Source organism: Scleropages formosus, chromosome 12 (assembly GCF_900964775.1).
Source record: "Scleropages formosus chromosome 12, fSclFor1.1, whole genome shotgun sequence".
Classification (NCBI taxonomy): domain Eukaryota; kingdom Metazoa; phylum Chordata; class Actinopteri; order Osteoglossiformes; family Osteoglossidae; genus Scleropages; species Scleropages formosus.
In genome coordinates this window covers 28,838,660-28,862,081 of record NC_041817.1, presented here as the reverse complement: position 1 = coordinate 28,862,081, position 23,422 = coordinate 28,838,660, and the positions used below count along the sequence as shown (strand labels likewise).

General features: G+C 46.4%; 1 protein-coding gene across 6 annotated transcripts in view; it reads right to left on the bottom strand.

Moving 5' to 3' along the window:
• LOC108928632 (poly(rC)-binding protein 3-like) overlaps positions 1-23,422 on the bottom strand; it is a 34,866-nt gene extending 11,444 nt beyond the window's left edge. For 5 of the 6 annotated variants that reach the window (XM_018742675.2, XM_018742699.2, XM_018742683.2 and 2 more), the window contains exons 1-8: positions 23,223-23,422; positions 16,797-16,856; positions 16,358-16,467; positions 15,930-16,033; positions 855-1,022; positions 508-531; positions 353-385; positions 142-258 (exon numbers count right to left, since the gene is read on the bottom strand). In XM_018742675.2, coding sequence (XP_018598191.2) covers positions 142-258; positions 353-385; positions 508-531; positions 855-929 — 249 coding nt within the window. In that variant the 5' untranslated portion in view covers positions 930-1,022; positions 15,930-16,033; positions 16,358-16,467; positions 16,797-16,856; positions 23,223-23,422. The remainder of the gene's footprint in view (positions 1-141; positions 259-352; positions 386-507; positions 532-854; positions 1,023-15,929; positions 16,034-16,357; positions 16,468-16,796; positions 16,857-23,222) is intronic. The other variant, XM_018742667.2, reaches the window with a different exon arrangement.

Below are 23,422 nucleotides of genomic sequence, written 5' to 3'. Positions count from 1 at the left end.
GCCGTCAGCTGTCTTTGGACGCCTCGTACAAGACCGTCGTGGCAGAAATGTAACACCAGCAGGGAAGTATGAAGGCTGAAAAGAGAAGCAGCCAGCCTCAAAGGGGGTGAACAGGGGGAAGGAGGAAGGACGGACAGGCACCTCTTCAAACTTGTAGGCGATCATGGCAAAGGCCTTGAAGATGGCATCCGTGGGGCCTGTGATGGTGACAATGCGCTCGGGGCAGTTCCCCTCCGAGATGTTGATGCGGGCCGTGCTCTGGAGATGACAACAGATATGAGTCGGTGTGGCCCCCAGAGGCCCGACCTCCATCGCTCCAACAGGACACAAGGTAACAGGAGAGAGATCCTACCTCCTCGCGCATTTTTTTTACCGTCTCCCCCTTCTAGAAAAGGAACAGATACAATTCAGTGGCACAAAGAAAAACTAGAATTGTGTAAAATGCCAAAGCATACATGTATGTAACGTTAGTACATCACTGCTGACGGTATAGTGTACGGTACGTACCTTTCCAATAATGCTTCCAACCTCCTGTGATGGAGGAAATGAACATTTTTTAGACTGATTAAACAAGCAGACTATATGGAGAGTATGGCACTATTAATATAAACCTAAATAAAAGATGCTGCTTTGTGGATATTGCTGGCTATATCTGGCACCTCTGAGTCACAATACTTCCCTCCACACTGCAGCCAACCAGCAGCGGCTCTCAAGGGTGCAGGTGGGCCAGCAAGAAAAGTGTGTTTGAAGTGAGTTTCAACTGTGTTCGAGGGCATTCAGAGATTGTTCGAAGGGTGTCGGTTGCCCGTCTCTGCTTTCAACCCCTCCCTAGACTTTCTCAAGCTGTCCCTTACTTTGCCGTGCATCAGCAGCCGGATGGTGAGGGTGACGTTGAGCCCGCCCTCCGAGTGGACCTTGAGGAGTTCCATGCTGGGAGTGAAGGTGACGCTTTAGAGATGGACACGTGACGGGAAGTCCCAGGGGTCAGGATGAGCGCGATGGGATGGCAGCCAACCGATGGCCTTGAGACAGGGAGGGAAAGAGACACAACCAAAGAGCTCAGCCACAGGTGCCTCTAAAATAACACCAGGTGTCACTCACCTCATTTTTATTAACTGCAAAGACAACATGGAGAAACACACTCAATAATAAATCCTATTGACACTCATTTCAATGGATGCAGCAAGTCATCTACTTCCCCCCAAATACCACTGTATCGTCACTGTACAGTGATGATGAAGGTCATCGGTCCCTTTGTGAATGTAGAAAAATTTTTGCCCTTTAAACATCGATGAGTGCGGTCCTCCTTGCCGCACACAACCCATACTGCCTCATTCATACGCACCCTCGCTTACTGGAACACGATTCACGGGAAACGCAGTGTCCTCGTTTTTATCCATTTTCTCATTTCCCATTTATTTCACGCGGTGTTCGTCACTGGGCCATCCTTGACCACGGTGCTAATGGGGCAGTTGGGCTCAAATATACGTCGGCTCTGCAGCTGTGACCCGTGCTTAAGGAGAACTGAGGGGGGAGTCCACTAAGGTGGCACGGTGGCACAGCGAGTAGTGCTGCTCTCACAGTGGCTGGGTGGTGTGAGAGAATGTGGGTTTGATCCCCCTTCAGTCTGTGTGGAGTTTGCATGTTCTCCTAGTGTCTGTGTGGGTTTCTTCTGGGTGCTCTGGTTTCCTCCCACAGTCTAAAGACATGCTATTCAGGTTCACCCATAGTGTGTGAATGATAGAGAGGGTGTGTGTGTTCCACTGATGTATAAGTGCCCCAACGTAAGTAGTGTATCTAGCAGTGTAAGTCACTGCAGTGAATAAGGTGTGTGGGCTGATAACACTACATAGAGTTTGTTGGAAGTCACTTTGGAGAAAATTGTCTGAAAAACAAATAAATGTAACTTTTCTGTAAGGTGTTTTACAATCTGAGGCTTGGACACTAGGCTAATTACACTCATTTATACATTTATGTTGCTGGTTAATTTTACTACATATATTCAAGGTAAGCGTCTTGATCAAGGTACTACAACAGGAGTAGAAGGAATTCGAAGCAGGGTCCTTCCAGTAGTAAGCTGGCATGGTGCTCTAAACGCTACGAACCCATTGGAGGTCGCTTCAGAGAGAAGCGTCTGCTAAATATGTAAATGTGAGGCATGAGATCGGTCAGATGTCCCACAATCTCCCAGCAGGGTCCTTATCCACAGGGGGACTGGGTGGTACATTCAGGCGGGGGAGACGAATCCGTGTGGCTGTGTCATACACCCAGGTATCCTGGTAGCCTTCGGTTCGTGCCCATCTGAAGCACTTCACACGCTGCACAATATGCTCAAATGCTTTTCGGAAAAGTCACTGAAATGTTCCTATTAAGGCAGATGGACTCCTTTCTCTCCAACTTTGCCCACTTGCACAGCTGGACATTGCAGGGAACCAACGCAGATGAGTATGTGCTTCCGGGATCAGACCAGCAGGCCTGGACCCCTTGGTGTGACGTCGCTGCGACTGCGGACACAAGCCCGTTTCCATGGCACCCGTGTGCTCGTCGACAACAATGTGCTGTCATCTGCGGTGACTACTGTCTCATCTCTTTTTTACTCCATGACACAAACCCATCTCAGGGTTGACCGTGATCCAGCAGGGGGTGCTGTACGTGTGAGACCCTCATGACGGCAGAGCGATTTCCAGAGAAGCAGAGATTTTCCACCGTCTTCAACTCCCTGCTGACCTTGCGATCCACAGACGGCACCTCCAGCCACAACGCTCGCCTGGCCAGCACATCTGTTAATGTCAAGTGGTGAAAACCCTACACAGATTCCCGTCCGTCCAATTAAGAGCATTAACGCATTTCAGAGAAAAGAAATCGGCCGTGAGACTCCACGTGTCGCCCCGAGCTGGAGAGCAAAAACACGGCGCTCAGAGCCCTGAATTCCTCCGAATGATGGAGAGCGTCGCTCTGGACACCGCGGTGTACTTCTCCTCTTTCTCTTTTCGTTGCAACTTGTCGATAACCAAGCAAACCTCGCTGTGCGATTTGCTCCTGTGTCTTTGACAGGCCGAAAGGGGCTGTCTATCTCTTTGGGTTTATTCCCCAAGCCGTCCGAGCAGCCGGCAGAGGTCCTTTCGAATCAGTGGGGTCGGGCACAAGTAAGAGCGGTTAGGTCGCGGCCACGTTTGGCGGTGTCGCACGCTAGGATAAGCCAAGGAACGAATCGCCCTGAAGTGCAGGCTGAGCGGTGGGGAGTGGGCGAGTGGCGCGCAGAGCGCTATTCCTCCTGACATCTGACGGAGAAAGTGGGTCAGGCCTTCCTTCCGCCGAAGCGCTCCTGGGCCTTCCTTCCTCCGCTGCGGCGACCACATTAATCACGCTTTATGCTTGCCTGCCTTTCCCGTCTCGCACCGCTTTGTGTTGCACACACCAATGAGTCGTGCTACACGCGCACACGCTCACACACACACACACACACACACACACACGCACGGATGGTTGTGAAGACTATTGAAACTGGGAGTTACATTAAAATTGGCCGTATTTGTAAATCACGCTGGAGAATTCATGCTAATGAATACTGAATTTCAGCATTTCTCCTCAACACCTTTGGCCCTGTGGCAATGCATTTACTGTGATTTCACCTCCTTACTTTAACAGTAAATCAGTGGTCAGTCCTTTCTGGGACCAACTAATCTGTGTGTGTGAAATTCAGATGTGGTTCTACAACCCTTGGCATAATTTCATATATAACTGTTATAAAAGCCTTGCAATGATGAACAGAAAGAGCGTGTGTGTGTGTGTATGTGTGTATGTGTTCTAGTAGTGACATATAGTCAACATGGTCTTACAGATGAGGCCTTTGCTATTTTCGGCACTTTGCTTTCGACAGTTTGATGTCCCCAAAGATCCCAGCGTTGAGCCCACAAGGAAGTGAAACAAAGAGTCTCAGGTGAATCCACAGCTCAGGACAGGCTGCTGTGGAGTGGACACAAAGTGACAGGACGTCCATTCACTGCCTCAATCCACTTTGTCTGGGGCTAATAAAATGAGTGGGATGTTTAATAACCACTGTCTTGAATCTGTGATTAATGCCATGTGACAGCGCGTCGCCCTCTCCGACAGGAACACGGAGCGATGGATTAGGAGGAGCGTCCGGCAAGGCTGTGGAAACACGGACACTTGAGTAGGCTCCTTCTTGATGGCAACAGAAGAGCTGCCTTCATGGTTCCTCCATCAGTGTGTCCAGCCTGAGCATCCCAAGGGGCATGCAGAACTGGCTCTTTTTGCTGTTGGACACACACAGACACAGTGCTTCCAGAAACTTCTGCCCTCTGCTTGAGTCCTCAGTGCTGAAGGGCTGTGTCCACTCTCACAGAGTCCATGCTGATTGCTGCTCATCCTCTTCTCACACCTTCCCTAATCATTTTTTTCCCCAGAGAACTCATTATTAGTGTTTCTAGTGAAAGTTACAGCTTCATATTTATATTTGTCCATTCAGCTGAGGTTTTTTCCCTCCAGTCTTTCTTACAACTGACAACTGACCTCACATTTACGTAGCTGGGTAATTTTCCCTGAAGCAACTTTTAGGGTAAGGACCTTGCTTAAGGTATTACAGCAGGAGATGGGATTCAAACTTGCAACCTTGACAGCCCAAGGCAGCAGCTCTAAGCACAATGCTACCAGATGCCCCAGCTATGAACCCCTGCAACATCGTGACCTTAGGTTTAGTAAGTGCACCAAAAGGATCCTGCTGTGTTTAGCAGGACACTGATAAATTGGTGGGTGTACGACAGCATCCCAGCCAACACATGAAGCTTCAACACACGAGGATTGATTAATACATGTGGTGTCACTGACTATAGAGACCATGGACATGTGACTGTTACCTCTCAAACAAACAAGTGTTTCTGCATTTGCACCAGGGAGACTCAACTTGTAGGCATTGATTTGAGAGAATTTAAGGGTTTTTTTTTTTTTTTAAATTAAATTCACATTTTATTTTTCAATATTTCCATGCAGAGTTGAGCAAACATTGGTAACATAAAATGATCAGAGATTGATCTTGTTTACATCTTTACAATTGTCAGAGTTGTGAAAACTGGGTGTCTTCGGGATGCAGGAGGAGACTGATGCATAATCCGAGCGGTTGCCCTCATCCCCCATCATCACCCTGCAAAGCAGAGGACACTTGATGTCCTACTTTGTGCATCAGCTGTCCAAATGTCCACCGAGAAGGACCACAGTCCCACAGAGGTCCTGCAAAGCAGGTAATAACAAGCATGCTTCCCACTCCCCACCTTATGGGGGCTACAGACTTATTTTCCACTCCTCTGTTAGAGGTCAGTGCTGGCTGTCTCCGTGGGGGAGGGAGGGCAGGGAGATGTTTGCTGGTTTACCCTCCCCCTTACCATAATAAATGGCTGTCATTTAGATTTTCTGACTAAGTGTATGAAATGAACATGCACTATGAGGAAAAAATTAAAATTTCACAGCTCCACCTACTTAGCCACCTGGAGACATTCTTGACATCTGAAAAGAAAACAACTCCAACCTGTTTACTTACTAAAGATTTAATGAAGAGCTCATAAAATCTCTCAGACTTCATTCAGCCACTTTCCATTACTAAATTCTGTATGACAAAAAGGGACTGAGCTGGAAGAGGCATTAAATAAGTTCCAGTCGACTGAAACTGCCGACTGGCAAAGCAGGACCCACACACACATGCACATATGATGCCCAATTCAGATGTTCACAGCTTTTCTGCTCCTGTGCCAACCCTGCATTAACTGCCTTTAGGATGACTTTTGCTAACATCAGTCCATCGTAGCATCGTAGCATAAGTATTGGAGTAGACCCAGCCAGTTGAATTCAGTACAAATTAGTGGGACAGGAGACGGTCAATCAGTTAAATCAGATACAGTGGTACCTGATCAAATCAGTCAGTCCAACATAAATTTGTGAGATAAGACCCAATCATTGTGCCCAATATGAGTTATTGACACTGGACCCAACCAATAAATCCATTATGTGCTTGTGTGACCAGAGCAAATCAGTAAGTCCAGTATGAGTTATTGAGACTGGACCTAATCAGTAGATCCATTACGAGTTACTGGGACAACACCCAATTTTTCCATGGGATTGAACTTCATCATCAAGTCCCCCCCCCAAGTTTTAATGAGAAGCCAGCTTTCAGCACACAGACCCCAGGATGGTGGGGTGGGGGAGGGGTGTTTTAGCTAAAGCAACACTACGGTCTGTCATGCTGAGGGACAGACCACAAACTCTAAACCCACCCAGCTGAACTGGACCTGACGGGTGTGATTGTCACAAGAGATGGTGCCGCAGAATTGTGGTTATTGAAGGTGGACTCGCACTCCCTTTGAAGAAGCATCACCCATCAGTCATCACCTGTCACCCAGTCTTTGGTTCACCCTGCGCCCGTGTGCCAGGTTCCAGCCCGTCTCCGCTGACAGCCGCAGCAGTAGCCCCATTTTGGAGGCATCCCTTTGGGGGTTTCATGGCAGCAAACCCTCAGCTGACTGCCATCACAGAGAGCACTTTCACGTGTGAAACACCACTACATGGACGTGACACTGTAGAGCAAGAGCAAAGTCACGTCATGCACTACAGCCTCAATCCTACAGACTATCAGTGAGATTATCATAAAGCTTCCATTTTGGCTTTGAGACTAAGAGAATTAGATTGCTGTACAGATATGAAAAAAAACTGATCTCACAAATCACGACCACACATGTAGAGGACTGTTAATCTTCAGTTAAAAGAGGCTCATGAGTCTGAACACTGACGTCATCTTCACATCTCATATAAGCAGCGATATTTATACAAAACCCTCCATAATTTGCAGAGACAGGTCATGGAGACGTGACAATAATTGAAATAATGATGCTGAAGATCAGGAGAGCCCATTTTAGCTCTTTGGGGGGGTTGAGATCCCTCTCTGTTCTAAATGTTATGGCGAATGAAGATGAGAACCGGACTGCCGGATACGTAGCTAACAATCGCTGATATACGCCATCACATCCATTGCAAGAACACCATGACTACCAGGGCAGCACGACCCTACTACACAAACGTTTACTTGCAATACAGCTTCCCACCTATACATTTTTTTCTCTAGAATAAACAGCACCAAGACTGAAATTCAACAAAACTTCATATTCTAAATGAAATACTGTCACGCCAGCTTTTTGTCTTAAAAGGAATGAAGGTGTTGGATCAAAATCAAAATGGGCTAAGAAACCACATTATGAAATGTTTGTTCATGTTCCCCAAGTAAAGCTATATAAGTTGATTTTGTATTTCGATCATATGGCTGGCATGTATTCTTTTCTGTTTTCATAATATTGATAGTATATCATCTCAAGACCTCTCCTAAAGGAATCACGCAACTGGAGCACACTCAGCACTGACCGATGACGAAGCCACATTCGGCACAAGGAACGAGGCTGCAGACTTCCCCCTTTGGCCCTACCAGCAGTGACCAATCTCACCAAAATAAGCTGATTTGAACTCTACATGGAGCTCCAAACCCATGGCCTTGCAATTTTACATTAGAATGCAGCCATTACTCCATCTCTACCAGAGTTTGTAGGTCAGAAAATCTTTACCTTTGTGCAGCGTCCAGATGATGGCCACCGATTTCGACGTTTCCAAAAGCTATAGAAACACAGAGCGAAATTATTTTTCCCGTCTTCTTTTGGTCGGATCAGAGAGAATGTTGCCTTCTGATTGGTCGCAAGACGTGGTCATGTGAGTTAGACATCATGACATGTGACCCATCGCGGAATGAGAGATGAAAAAAGGGACACAAAATCGCCTAACTCCGAATTCCGCTGCAGTGCGATGCGTCGACGCCAATGCCGTTGTGGTGTTCCTGAGACGGGGCCGTGTGACGGATTGTGGGTGGGCGGGATAGAGGGAGGGGTGTGGTCCCAGCACACGGTCCTAGACGCCCCTGGGGGCAGATGGGTGCCCTACTGCTTTCACTGGCTGCCACATCCTGCAGCCACTGCTGCTTTTGCATATGCCCACAGCTCTGCTGTCACTGTCTTGTCCTCTGTCCCGTCCACTGTGCCGTCTCCGTCCTAGCACCCCCCACCCCTGTCTTCTCTTTCCTAGTTGGTACGAATGAGACGGCAGCTGGGTGAGGTCCCACATAGTCTTGACCATCTCCGCACATCGCCACTGTTAATCTTGTCACATGCAGGATTACTGGGAACTGCATTAACATCCTACCAGGATTATCTGCCCGAAGCAAATCCACCAGGACATCAGATGGACAGTAGAAATTGGGGTTAGTCAGGAGAGGTTGCTGCAGAGCAATGGCAGCAATGGGGGGGAGGTGGGAAAGAGCTGCTGTGAATGCTGGGAGTGAGGTTGAGCCCTGCACTATTCCAAATGTCCACAAAGCCCTGAGAACGTAACTGCAAACTTCTCTGCAAAACTTCTTGCTTATGGTCAATTACTGATTTATAACTATGCAACAACCTACAACATGACAGAACGATGCCTCTGCACTCCATCAGAGTCCAGAAGCTGTTCGATTTGTACCATTAGAAACCAACAGAAACCTCTACTTGCAACATAAGGGGCACTTGGGCCAACATGAGAGGCCGAATGGTTGGAATCAAAGAGGAAAGGAGAACTTTGAAAATATATTCTCCTGGAATGGAGGGAAATTCTGGTTGCTTTGCAGATTTACACACACATGCACAGAGAGAGCCACCCACACACTCTGCAGCAGAGCTCGAGTCACTGCAGAACTGCAAAAATCAGCTGCTTCCAGTAAAAGATGGGTTCACACACCAAAGCAATACACAATGGGGATCCACTACTCTTCCCAGGTTCGCAAAACTGCTTAAAGACGTGATGAGACGTTTACCAGGTGAAACCCTAGCAAAGACCTCACGCTGTACCACTACATTTCTTTGGTCTGCTTTAGTAATCATTGAGGTAAATACATGAAGAGAGAATAAAGTTGTTTGCCAAGAAGAATAAGATGCAAATGAAAATAAATAAGAAAAAACTGGTTAAACTGCTGAATTAACCTTACCAGTTTTCAGGGAAAGTTCCAGAGGTTCAGATGGGACCAGTGTGAAATGGGACACTGCAGGAACACTGTAGAAAGAGTCACTGGCCTGGTCCTATAAGTAAATTGCCCTGTTGCCCCTAGCAAGGTGACATATCTTCCTGCTGTGTGGGATGGTGTGGGTCAGGAAGTGATGCTTTGCTGCCCCCTCATCATCAACTTAATAGGTGCAGAAGGGCATGAAGGGCAGATGGATGGAAGAGAAGTCAAATGAGTGAACCAGCAGGATGTGTGATCAGTCCTTTTTTGTTTTTTTGGTCACCGCTAATAGTCACATCATTGTTTTTACACCATTAATTCCACCTGCTGGATATTACAGTGGTTTCGGCGTAATTCACAACAGCGCTTGCCACACCTGGGATCTGAAGTGGCAACCTTCTAGTTGTGAACTCAACTCTATTACTGGCCCTCTCAACAGCCTTTCTGAGCTTGGAGCCCAGGATCACACAGCAAACATCCAATCGCTGTAACCAAACAAAGTGTTGGAAAACGAAGGGGTAAATGGCAGAGGGAGGAGCTATGAAGGACTAACCGTGATTAGTGGGCTGCTTGATGAAGCGCTAACCAGATCGATGACTTTAACTTTGTCAGCCAACATCAGCGTCAAACAGAGCGCAAGAGACCATGTGGGGACGTGCTTGATTAAAAACCTCGCTATCGATCTCCCAGTTGCAGCTTCGCGCAGTGGAGGCTCACAGAGTGGCTTTTGGGTGGAGATGGTGTTCAGCTCTTTCCATCCATCTCACTGCTGCACTGCTCAGCTAGAAAGTGACGTACAAGGTACTTGTTTTTTCAATTGCAGATGTGCCCCATGGCGCCTGGCTCAGCTGTTCCCATCCTTTGTTCATTCACTCAGGACAGCTCAGTCCTCCCCTCAGGACAAGAGAAAGAGTACATCCAGTGAGGACCAGCAGCAGGTCACCCCATTGTCCCACAGGTCTGATGGTCCTAAGTGAGCTCTTGAGCAGCTGGTGCATTGTATCACATTAGAAGAAGGCGAAGTTTCTCTGAACTCTAAAAGTGTTTTGTCCCTGCAGCCATCCCCACAGTCTACAGCTAATGGAACATTTTGCCCCAACCTCTTTTTTTGAGTCCGTGGTTTCAACAAAGCTTCCCTTGCAGCTAAACCCAATAATTAGTGACATCAGTGAAGGCTTGAGCGGTACATGAAGTGTTGTGGCCTGCCCTTGTCCGTGTGGGCGCTGGGACAGGAAACGTAGGAATGACACGTAATTACTGTGCACCACGGGCACCTGACTTACACAGTACATACACAGCGCCTTGCAAAAGTATTCAAACTCGTGACAAAATCACACATTTTACTGGGTAACAAAATATCGCTTTAATATTTCTTTCCAGTGGGGGGCGCGGTGGCGCAGTGGGTTGGACCGGGTCCTGATCTCCAGTGGGTCTGGGGTTCGAGTCTCGCTTGGGGTGCCTTGCGACGGACTGGCGTCCCGTCCTGGGTGTGTCCCCTCCCCCTCCGGCCTTACGCCCTGTGTTTCCGGGTTAGGCTCCGGTTCTCCGCGACCTCGTATGGGACAAGCGGTTCTGAAAGTGTGTGTGTGTGTATTTCTTTCCATGCAAACAGCAAATTCCACACACACACACACACACACACACACACATTGTTTGAAACTGCTCATCCCAAGCGGGGTCGCAGCAAACCAGAGCCTAACCCAGCAACACAGAGAGCAAGGCTGGCGGGGGAGGGGACACACCCAGGACGGGACGCCAGTCCGCCGCAAGGCACCCCAAGCGGGACTCGAACCCCAGACCCACCGGAGAGCAGGACCCGGTCAAACCCACTGCATCACCATGCCCCCCTAGGAAGAAATATTAAAGCATAATTTCGTCATCTACTTGAATACTTCTGAAGGGTTCAAGTTCAAGTTTAGTTTATTGTCATAGGTACAAGTACCATGTACAACTATCATGAAATTCTTCTCGAATGCTTCTCCACAGACTATGGACAAAGACAGAGACAATAGAAATACTGCATAAACAAAACAATGACAATGATAGTGAGTAGTGCAACAGCAACAGCAATAAATAATGGTAACAGTAATAGCAATAATACCAGTTGACATCCAGAGAACTCAGAATGAGAGAATGAGAATGGTAAATTACACTGCCACTTTAAGCAATGTGCTTGGGAGGAGCAGTCCAACTCTAGTTACTAAAGGTGGCACATTGGTGAGTGTTGTATACTCTTACAGCAGTGGGGTAAAAGCGGTTCCTGTACCTAGCAGTGCGGGTTCGAATAGGCCTCAGCCATTTGCAGATGGCAGAGAAGAGAAAAGCGCCCGTGCGGGGTGACCGTCATCTTTCACGATGCGCATCGTCTTTCTGAGGCAGCGTGTGGCGTAGGTGTCCTCGACCGCTGGTAGCCGCGTGCCCGTGATTCCCTGAGCCGTTTTGACCACCCTCTGTAGGGCTTTCTTGTCCTGTATGGAGCAGCTGCCACCCCAGGATGCAATACGCCCCGTGAGGACAGACTCCGCAGCACACCTGTAGAAAGTGGTGAGAACTGTAGTGGTCATCTGGGCTTTCTTCAGATGCCTGAGGAAGTGGAGATGTTGATGGGCCTTTTTGATGGTTGATGCTGCGTGCTCAGTCCATGCGAGTCTGACAGTGAAGGTGACCCTCTCTTCCATGTCCCCTCCTACGTAGATGGGTGCATGAACTGTATCCTGTTTCTTGAAGTCAATCACCAGCTCCTTAGTTTTATTGACATTGAGAGACAGGTTGTTGTCCTGGCACCACTCTCCCAGGAGCCTCACCTCCACTCTGTAGGCCGTCTCATTGTTGTTGGTGATCAGACCCACAACGGTGGTATCGTCAGCAAACTTTACGATGGTGTTGAAGCTGTGACTGGCCACACAGTCGTGTGAACAGGGAGTATAGCACCGGGCTCAGAACGCTTCCCTGTGGAGTGCCAATGTCGAGGGTCAGTGGGGAGGAGGTATTACTGCCAATCCGCACACGTTGGGGTCTGCTGGTGAGGAAATCCAGGATCTAATTGCACAATGCGGCACTCGGTCCCAGCCCTGGTAGTTTCTGGATCAGCTTGGTTGGGATGACAGTGTTAAATGCTGAGCTATAGTCCACAAATAGCCTTGCATAGCAGTTATTATCCAGGTAAGACAGAATAGTGTGAAGTGTGTGTGATATTGCATCTTCAGTGGATCTGTTGTGGCAGTAGGCAAACTGCAACGGGTCCAAAGTGTCTGGGATGGTGTCCTTAATGTGTCCGGGATGGTGTCCTTAATGTGTCCCAGCACCAGCCTCTCACAGCATTTCATTGCAATGGGGGTCAGGGCCACTGGGCGATAGTCATTAAGGCAGCTCACTTTGTTTTTCTTAGGAATGGGGGTAATGGTGGTGTTTTTGAAACAGGTGGGTACAGTTGAGCTTTTCAAGGAGGTGTTAAATATGTCCGTGAACAAAGCAGTCAGGTGTTCGCCGCATGTTTTTAAAACTCGTCCTGAAATTCCGTCCGGACCAGCAGCTTTGCGCATGTTGACACGGCTAAAGGTTTTTCTCACTTGTGCTACAGAGACGGTGAGACTGGCGTTATCATGCAGCGCTGTGGGGATCCTCACCGGGGGGCATTTGTTCTCGAACTCGAAGGGCCATAAAACGCGTTCAATTCGTCAGGGAGAGACAGAGCGGCACCCGTCAACGTCCGCGTCCGTTAATGTTTGGATTCCCTGCCACAGCCTACGTGCATCTCGAGTGCAGTTAAACTCCGATTCCACCTTCCTGCTGTATTCCCGTTTCGCGTTGGCGATGGCTTTGCGAAGCTCGTACTTGCTCTTCTTGTACGTGTCCATGTCTCTGGACTGAAACACGCAAGTTCGCACGCGGCTCTTATTTCAGATTTTGGCAGTTATCCACGGTTTTTGGTTGGGAAATGAGAGGACTGTTTTATGTGGTATGCAGACATTTACACAGTACCTGATGAAGTCTGTGACCACTGTGGCATACTCGTCCAGATTAGAGGATGAGTTTCTGAACATGTTCCAGTCCACGGAGTCAAAGCAGTCCTGAAGCCTTTCCTCCGCTTCTGGTGTCCAGCGCTGTACAGTGTGCGTCACAGGTTCTTCTCGCTTCAGTTTCTGCTTGTAGACCGGGAGCAGCAGAATCGAGGCGTGATCCGACCGCCCAGGGTGTGGACGCAGCACGGAGCGGTACGCACCTTTGTGTGAAGTGTAGCAGTGGTCAAGGGTGTGTGAGCCTCTGGTGGGGCAGGAGATGTGCCGATGGTACTTGGGGTACATGTTCCTGCAGTCGGCTAGGTTAAAGTCCCCAGAGATAACGAACAGTCCATCTGGGTGCTTGTTCTCGTACTTAGTGACGACGTGGTACAGTTCGTTCAGAGCGCTGTGCGTGTTCCCTTGGGGTGGGATGTAAACTGCGGCCACGAGCACAGCTGAGAACTCCCTGGGCAGGTAGAACGGTCGGCATTTGATCAGAAGGTATTCAATGTCCGGAGTGCAGTTCTGTGCAATCATTTCCACATTCATACATCAAGCGTCGTTAATAAAAAAGCATACGCCCCTTCCTCTTTTTTCCCCGATGAACCAGTCCGATCTGCACGGTAGATTGAGAAGCCCTCTGGTTGGACCGCATGGTCCGGTATGCTGGCGGTGAGCCACGTCTCCGTAAAGCGGAAAACGGAGCAGTTCCGTAAGTCTCTTCAGAATTTAAGTCGCCCTCTGAGATCGTCCGGTTTGTTGTCCAGAGACTGAACGTTGGACAAGAAAATGCTGGGCATCGGAGGTCGTAGCCCGCAGCGTTTCGCTCTCACCTGTACGCCGGCCCTGCGGCCCCGTTTCCGAGCTTGCGTCTTCTGAGTGGTCCCAGGTGGGTCGTGGTCATGATGCTGCTCACGGCAGAGCGAAGGTAGCGAATTCAGCTCTCTAACACTAAGAATTGCATCAAATCGCACCGTTTCACGTATTTGCAGAAGAGTTTGGCGGTCATAAGTAATAAGAGAGTAACCTGGCTGGAGGGATAGTGACACAAACAAAATAATATACACTAAACTAACAAGTCTGCGAGGAGAAGCAATCAACACGTCACCTCGTGCCGGCGCCATGTTAACCTGTTAAACTGTTAAAGGGTTTGAATACTTTTGCAAGCCACTATATGTATTAGTGTATATCCCCAACCCAAAGAAAAACAGATTTTACTCAATGTGTGGCATGGCAGATGTCAGCTTCCCATGAGGATATTCATGACAGAAAGTATGTCAGGAGGTTTGCCATGTCTGCTGGAGTCCTTCTCCAGTCTGTGCACTCATTTATGAAATCCTTCCTCCCCACAGACCCACTGACACGTGGACCACCAGCCATGCAAAGTACTCCACATCCACTTGGACTGCTTGAGAAACTAAGAGAAAGGGATGGACAACAAACAACACAAATAGGGGAGCCCACTGGCGTGGGAGAAGTGCTGAAGTTCCCCTCAGCAGTCCAGGCAGCATTAACAAAAGAATTGTTCCTTCTTGTGCTACTTCCTCTATCTTGTGTTCAGAGCATCACAGTTTCTCCCGCTCTTCTGTTTAAGTCTTATTCCAACTATGCAGCTCTTAGAGATTCCATGCATAATAACAGATTATCATATGCACCCTGGTGTGTGTACGGTGTGTGTGTGTTAGTGCGCTGCATCAGGCTGCCTTAACAAAGCTCAAAGACGCCCGAAAGGGAGTCCTCTGAAGCCGTATCAACAGCCTTTAGACAGAGGTACACTCGGCTCCTGTGGATCCCTGCAGCCACAAAGTGCCAAAGCAGCAGAAATTATAGGGCTTCGCCTTGGCAGGGATGGCAATGGGAAACTGGTGGGCTGACAGTGTGTAATTGCCCTCTGAGTGCATCCTCCAACATGAAAATTGTACTGTGATGCTCCCTACACAAACACGAGGCTGAAGAGGCAGGGAAACAAACCCATAATGCTCGTGTTCTTGTGCCTCAGTAATTACTGGCAGTGCAATTAAATTGCATTTTTAAACACCAGAGAAAATCCCACTGAGGGTATTGATCCCCATCTGCAAAGTCTCTAGCTGTAATGTTCTATTAATAACACAGATGAAATTAGGCTGGTTTCATTAGTCTGCAATGGTGAGCTGTACAGTGAGAAAAAAGCATTGTTCACATTTGTTGTGTGCATTTTTACAGACTGCCCTCCACCCACTTCTTCAGCTGACTGTGGATCTGGCTTGAGGTCTCACCTTCACCAGACAGGCCCACACTGAACACATTGAAGCTCAGACCTTATTGTTCGTATGACTCTGCCTGGCCCACCCAACCTGGCCTTGAGCAGGAGCTGCTGATACAGCAGAATTGGTCCCACTCACAGAGGACAAGGGCTGTCTGGGTGTATTTGTGATGGAACCTCACAGAACACAAGCTGGACCATGTCCCCTGGGACGAGTGGAGTGGGTGAGGTTTTCTCCCTCTCAGGGCTCACAGCGGCACCGATGGTAAACTGGATGCCCACAGGACTGAGGGTGGACATGGATGAGAACACTCTGCCCCAGATGGGCTCTATTACTTGGTCACAGGTGGCTCAAAGGATGTATGATGAAAGAAGTGTTGCTTGCCCCATCGCCCCCCGTTTGTAAATACTACAAGTAGAGAAGAGTCTACAAGTAAAGTGGAAGAAGAAAAGATTTACAGTGACGACTCCAGCCCTGCGTACAACTCATTTGTCTGCTGGTCGAGTGCTGAGAGCAGCTGCTCTGGGAATGTGAATGGTTCCGATCCAGTAGCCCAGCACTTCTGTCCCAAGAATTACTTAAAAATAACCCTAAAGGACAACTCACCAGAACCACGTGGCGTAAAGGTTGGCTGGCGAGGGGTGTGGCATTAATGAGCTTCTTAGTTCATCGGCCTTTGGACTTCCTGCCAGACTGGCGACTGGTCCATTCTATTTTAACGTTCAAGTGGGAGAAGAATGATACAGGACTGGTCACCTTGTCACCAGGTATGGTTTTCTTGTTTGCAGTAAACCATGACATTGTGCTTGTGTTAGAGGCCTCGATGTAGACACGAATTCCTCCCATTAAATTTGGTATGGTACTAATTTCCTATACCATACCAAACTGTAGGGAGCTCCATCATGAGTAAGAGCTTAAACAAACCAAAATCAGGAAACAACATTTGGGTTGCTCCACATTCAGAGTAAATAAGTCCTATGTTGTGTTTTCTAAGGAGATGGGACAATGACAATGGGAAGCGTTTTGTTACTGACTGAAGAGGTATCCCAGGAGTCTCTTGGGGTTTCTCCTCCAGGTCATGTGACCCACCAGTGTCACACTTCAGAGCTCTTGGCAGAATTCTCTTTGTCCAGGAGGATTCTTCCTAGAACAGAAAAGGATTGTCGACTATGCTCACAGTTGCTTCGACACAAGTTATCACATGCCATTGGTCGCAGTGGAAGGAAAATTCAGATCACTAGTGATGAAACACTGTTCAGTTTACACATTTTCACAATTTATTTTAAATCAGATTTTTAAAAACATCCACTTGTGCATCTGTTCCATTAGACATGACAAACTAGTTATTCATTATCACAATTTTTTACACAATGTGTTCAGCAATTTAAAACTAATTTCATAAACCCGATAGCCTTGAATATTTGAAATATGCAGAAGATTTAGTGAAACATTCTTTAATAAAGAACAAATTACTTTCAGAGATTATGGCTGAGGCTTCCTGTCTGAGATGGGAGGTTCAAAAGGTGATTTCTTCTGAAAAGGAAAAAGAATACAATACAATCATTTCAGGATCTATTTTTATAGTATGTGCTCATATACTGAGTGCATCCAATACTATAATTTCGCAGGTGAACCCAAAATATGAACAGTGTATCTGACAAATTTGATGAGGATGATCAGAGCACCCTCTGTCGGTGGGTTTCTTTCATTTTCACTCCCTCAGACCCACAGTGAGCAGACACGCGCACACACACACACACACACACACACACACACACACACACACACACACACACACACACACACACAGAGTGCTTCTTTTTTCTGCTGTCTGGTACACAATATTGATAAACGCAGCACAGATTTCCAGTGAACCAACTGACCAGTGTCCCTGGCCATCAGAGATAAGCTCCAGTGTACGTCTTTGACAAATGAAACCTCCTGAACATTATAACCTTAATGTCTGATGGTTTAGTACCGCAGAAGTGAAGATGGGACATTGAAAAATACCTGTCTTAACAGAGCTATGCATATGTGCTGCAAGGAGTGGGTATGAAAAGTAAGGCTTAATTATCCTGAATATACTGGTTAATTCCAAAGAACCTCTTGAAAGGAAAGGATTTTTTAAATGAATGAGGAAACGGAGATATCCACAGCTCCCAAGACCCTTTACCACACCTCACTGTATTCAGATGTGCTGCAAAAAACCCTTTGATGATTATGAGTCTTTAAAGTCTTAATCCCACAGAAGAGGCCATTGGAAGAACCACAGTGCCCCAGATATGAGGCCCATCCCATTTTCTCTTAGAGCAAACCAGATAGCATCTCTTCCTTCCTCACCTAGCTGATACAGCCTCAGGATGGATTCTCATAAAGCTGTACAGACCGTATCTTACCCCATTAAACATCAAGTTTCTCAAATATACCTTTGGGGAACAGATTATACGTGGGTGTTGTACCACTTTAAATTTCAAAGAGACACTGAATGTAAATTACAGCGAGATTCTGTATCTGTTGTCTTCCGGTAGGGTGTGTAAATTGTTTGGCACAATGCATACTGAGAGACACAGTCACAAATACTCAACGTGATCTGTCAGTATCACTGCAGGATGCACAACACACATTTCAGAATGAACACTGTGCTCCGGGCCACAAAATGCATGTTCTGAAAAAACATGGACAATCTCACAAGTCTCAGAGTATCAACAACTTCATAGACTTTGCTTGGTATCAATACTGGTACAAGTTGAACAGAATTATTAGAACTATCGGGTAAGAATTAGCATGAGAGGCTGACCACCTTTACACCCTGCCACAGCTGTGGTCTACAGAACAGCACGGCAAGGAAATCGGGCCAAAACAGGATGGAAGCTGCAGGAATTCAAGAAGATGAAGATAATGGAATTGTAGTTCCGTGTCCTTGAGTATGTGTTGTGCTCTTTGACACTACGCTAAAGTGGAAAAACAGAGGGCATGGGTACATGGGCTTTGAGGGGAAGCAGAGGGTTCAACGAAAACTCCCACCTCCCGCTTTTTTCCCTCCTTGTTAACGTTGTGTATTTACTGCTGATGCTTGCAAAGGCAAAACTCGCAAACAGCTGGAGAAAGTGTAGCAGGCAAGCGTTTTTGCTAAAGTAAGGGCATGTCTTTGAAATGATATTGAGGTAAACCCAAGGGCATAATGTATAAGGAGCTCTTAAAAAGTACTTTAAATGATCAACAGATTAAACAAGTGTTTTGTAAAAATTTATTCAAAAATTTAAAGGAAAATGTAATCTTCTAACTAGTGCAAGTGTAACAGCATGGTTGCTTAACCTATAGTGAAACATTTAGAGAAATTTTTGAAGAATATACTCTTGGACTCATACTGCTTTCAGATGGAAAAGCAGGACAATAAGTGACAGGCAAACTGTTGTAGGTACCCCCTGACTTGTGCATTCCCTCAGAAAGTAGCACAAAACAAAAAAAGACACAGTGATCCAGCCCCAGAAGAGAGAGAGAGAGAGGCTGAGAAAGCAGATGCGTGAGGGACAGGGCAAAGGGGGCGTCATTCATCATCCCAGTATCGCAGTTTACCCTAAGAGGCTTGAATAATCAGCAGCTAAGCTGTCAGCGCTGTACCAGCACCCACCGCAATCCACAAATCCAGGAAGAAACGTGAGGATCCACGCCAACGGCCTGGCAATGTTTGACAAGGAGCACGGTCTCTGTGACAAGGGGAATCAGTACTGATCAGGAGTTTTGACAGTGCATTGCAATGTCCTCCGCATATGTATAAGCCAACCAAACAACCAACCAACGCCTACAACCATTTGTCCCGACGGGGCTCGCGGCAAGGCAGAGCCTACCCGGCAACACAGGGGACAAGGCCGAAGGGGGGAGGGGACACCCTCCAATCTGCCGCAAGGCACCCCAAACAGGGCTCAAACCCCAGATCTGCCACACAGCGGGCACAGGCCAAACCCGCCACACCCCCCAATATGTATAAGCACTGGGCCCTAATTTCTCAGCTGCTAAAGTCTCCCAAGTCTCCGAAACGCTTGACCCACAGATGAAATGGACTGCTCCACGATATTTAAAGTCAAGACCATAAAATACTGTCTATGTGGTGAACATCCCTACATTCAAGGTTACAGGGAAAGAAGCTGACGATAATAAAGTGAAATAACTATCAGATAAATGGTCTTGGGTGACCTGACCTGATGTCCAATACAAAATGACGTGAATACAGCAGGCCCACACCCATCACTGATACAGCAGACTGCTAATACCTCTACCCATAGGTTAATTGACTCTTGTGTATATCATAGGAAAATACTGTATCCCAAACAGCCAGCAGAGCTCTTTGTTCTCATTTTCTGAATGATGATGGAAGAAAAGGCCATGCAGAGAATTTCTGGTTCTGTCAGGCTTGGATGGAGGAGAGGAACCTCCAGGTCAATAATCAATAACACGTAGGGCAAATGCAGACATAAATAAGACACAGACTGTAAAAGCCCTCTCAGATCAGGGTAGTGCCTGAGGGTAGGACCTTCAACAAAATGGACAAAGAAATATCACACCAAGAGACTTCATAGTCAATAAATAAAAAAATACAGAATAAAATGACCAGAGAAAATAGTCTTTCAGGGTTAGGTCATGATGCGCTAAATTAAAGGGGAAGTTCACACTACATCTACGTTCCGGAAGTAAGTCATCAGACCCAAATGCAGAGCGACTGTGTTTATTAGGGGAATCCAAGAGAAGTGGTCACAAGACAAGCAAAGGTAACCGATGAACATATTTGGTCAATGGGACAATCCGAAAGCCGTACTCTGTTGAGACAAGAGAAAGATCGAAGACGCCAAGGAGCCGTAGGAAGGAAGGAGAAGGGGCAAGGAAACAAGTTCGAGGACGGGCAGGACAGAAAAGGCAGGAAGGCTGATTTGCACAAGATGAGCGAGTCGCAAGGCTGAACAAGGTTCCGCGTTTGCCCCTGCTCTGCGCACACCTTTTATGCTTCTGTCCCTTGCGTCGCCGCAGGTGTTCCTTGTTGCGCTGAGGTTGTGGGCGTGAAAACCTCAATGTAAAACTTATCTGGGTTTGTGCAGTATTGAACTTTTAAATAAATTTTTAAATAGCTTTTTAAATTTTGTGTTATGATGTATTATCTATTAGCGCACATGTACAGTAGGCTAATTACCTACATGTGCACTAACACATAATACAGAAAGCAAAAGTACAGCAGTAGGGTAATAGCACTGTAACATGCTAGATTATAATTTTTATTCTTTCCCTCACTGATGGCACACTAATAGCATTACTTCCTGGGGTTCAAAAAGAATATAAGCAAATGTTGTAAAACGTCGAACAGCCAGAATTATTTATTACAAAAAAGATGCTAACAATGGCAGGAAAAGAACTATAATCTGTGGTAAACAGTGTGCTGTATATACAGTCATTGACATATGTGTTTTGATGAAGAACAGTTTCTGTATTGATCAGGGTGTACCTTGTTAAAGTCACATATTTTTGACCAAGCAACAAGATATATTAATGACTGAAATATCAACACACTCCTAGCTTATGAACACCCCAGATGTAAAAATGGGTGAACTCCTCCTTTAAATACATCAAACTTAACAGCTTGTTAGAGATAATCTTATTAAACAAATAAGAACTTTATCCCCCCACATTTCAAGATGATGAAAATAGACATGAATAGAAAAAAAAAAATCACAGTTTAAGGAAGTCTGGAGGATTTCTGTGTCCCTACTAAAGATAGACGCATTTAGACAGGGAGAAACAGCGCATAAAGGAATTTAATGTCTGCATTTTTATTGTTTTGTATCACCAGCTAAAAAACTACTTGTCAGCAAAATCACTCACCATCTTTGTGGCAAGCTGCACATGAGTACAACGAACAGTGAAAACCCAGAGCCCCCAGACTCATAAGGCTTTTTTCAGGCACAGAGAGAGAGCTGCAAGCACATGAAAATTACAAATAAAATCAAATAAAAAAAAAATTCAAATTAAAAATTCAAGTATTTTTTCCTAAATCATATTCTCATTTGTTTACTTGTCTCATTTTAAAGTAAAACATGAATCGTGTCTGGTTATGAAAAGGAAGGTTTGGTTAAATTAGCTCTAGTTTTTAATCGGTACTCATGCTGAGTTTTCTACACAGTCAAAATGCCTATCTGAGTGAACAATGCCAGCACTGCAAAATGACTCATGAACTCCGGAGATCCAGGTGGTCAACAGAAGATGCGTCAGATGCAAAAACGTTTTGCAGCTTTCGTGGTTACGCAGACAGGGCTCCAGAGAAGCTCACTATCATGTACATCAATTATTCATTTGTCATGGAACAGTAAGTAAGCAATCAATTTCCAAACATATTTTATAGAAATGAGGAAAAAAGGCACACTAAATATACATTTAAGGGCATTATACGCAATGAGAACTAAGGAGAGGGTCTGCTCAGCTGCATTCAACAGCTACAGAAATGGCAGTTAACATGTCAATAAGCACCCTAGAATGGAGACAAAGGCTAAGATCCTGCCAAGGAAACAGATGAAGGTCAGTCGCAGCTACAGTGCTGTCCATGGACCCTGAAGAATAACCCTGGTTATTTTGACATGGTGACGTGCTCAGTATGTAGGATTCCAGGCCTATGGAGGGAAATACTGTAAGTACTGAGTTCAGGAAGCAGCCCTTCGCAGAGGTGTCAACTTTTACTCAGCAGGCACTCCCCAACTAATCTTTAGCTCTGCTGCATCGACATGTTATCCTATAGTAATGCATGAAATGCATGACAACAAACAAGTAAGAATTCAAATCTCAATGCTGCACTCATGATTGGTGAAGCTAGGTTTCCTGGACACCATCAAAGGAATGTAAAAATCCTTTCTTTTTAATCTAGGAATGAAGACAAATGAAGTTTAGCACCGAGCCCATATATATTTTAATTTTAATCATTTCAACAGCACATTCCTCCAACCCTGACAAATATTCCCAGCAAGGAGAAGTGTGAGACATCCAGATATGTGTACATGTATATGTGTAATTTGTTCTTTTTGCTATTACCAGGAATGCTGTATGGACCAGGTTAAAGTTTCAAATATAAAACGAAGACCTTGCTTCATTTAATAATAGGCAAGCAGTTCACCCTAAAGCAATTATCCGTTATGTAGCCTCATGCCATTTCTTTCCTGGTGCATGCTCACCATTTGGAAGTACAGCAGCGCATGCTGAGGAGGACACGTCTATAAATAGTTTTGCAACAACAGTAAACAAAACAAATCAGCCGGAAAGGCATTCGCACACTGGGTGCTGAAACCAAGCACTCCTTCAGAGGCAACACAAAGTGGGAGCGCTCTGACTCCAGCATTCTCATTGCAACCCTCTGTAGGTTTGTGCCATGAAGCCCACAGTGTCGTGTGTCACAAATCAGAGAGGTGAGCAGGATACACACTTTTTTTATCCTTCATTCACATATTCACATATATTCACATATCTTCTCATCTGTCTTGTCACTGTCATTCTGTCTGTGCTGTGGAAGTTCCTGTCACCAAGTCAAATTCCTTGTATGTGTGAACATACTTGGCAATAAAACTCATTCTGATTCTGATTCTGACACACATGACAAGCTTTGACAACGATCTGAACGGAGGCTTTGAGCGCTAACAGAGAAATTAGTGTGCGACACAGATGTGTGAACTTGAGTGATTGTAACACCCCATACCATTACAAAGTCAGACTTTTCCAAAAAAGCGTCCGTTACACCTCTTGGCATCTCTCAGGTAGGAGGAGGAGCTGAACTGATTCCAACAAGGAAAGAGATGAGAGAGATCTGGGCGCTCTGGAAGTCTTCAAAACTCTGTTTTTGGATGCTATTCGGTACGCCAAGGAAAGTCTTACCTGTTCAACCTTCAGGGTGGGACAGAGCATCAAAAGGCCTTTGGGCAGAGAGTCCAGGGTGGTCCAGGGGGGTCCGGTTATAGATGGGTGGTCCAGGAAGAGAGAAAGAAATGAGGGACAGGGAGGAAGGAGACAGGAAAGCTGGGGTGGGGGGTGAGGCCCTGCTTGCCTCTCTCTCTTACTCTTTCTCTATCATACAC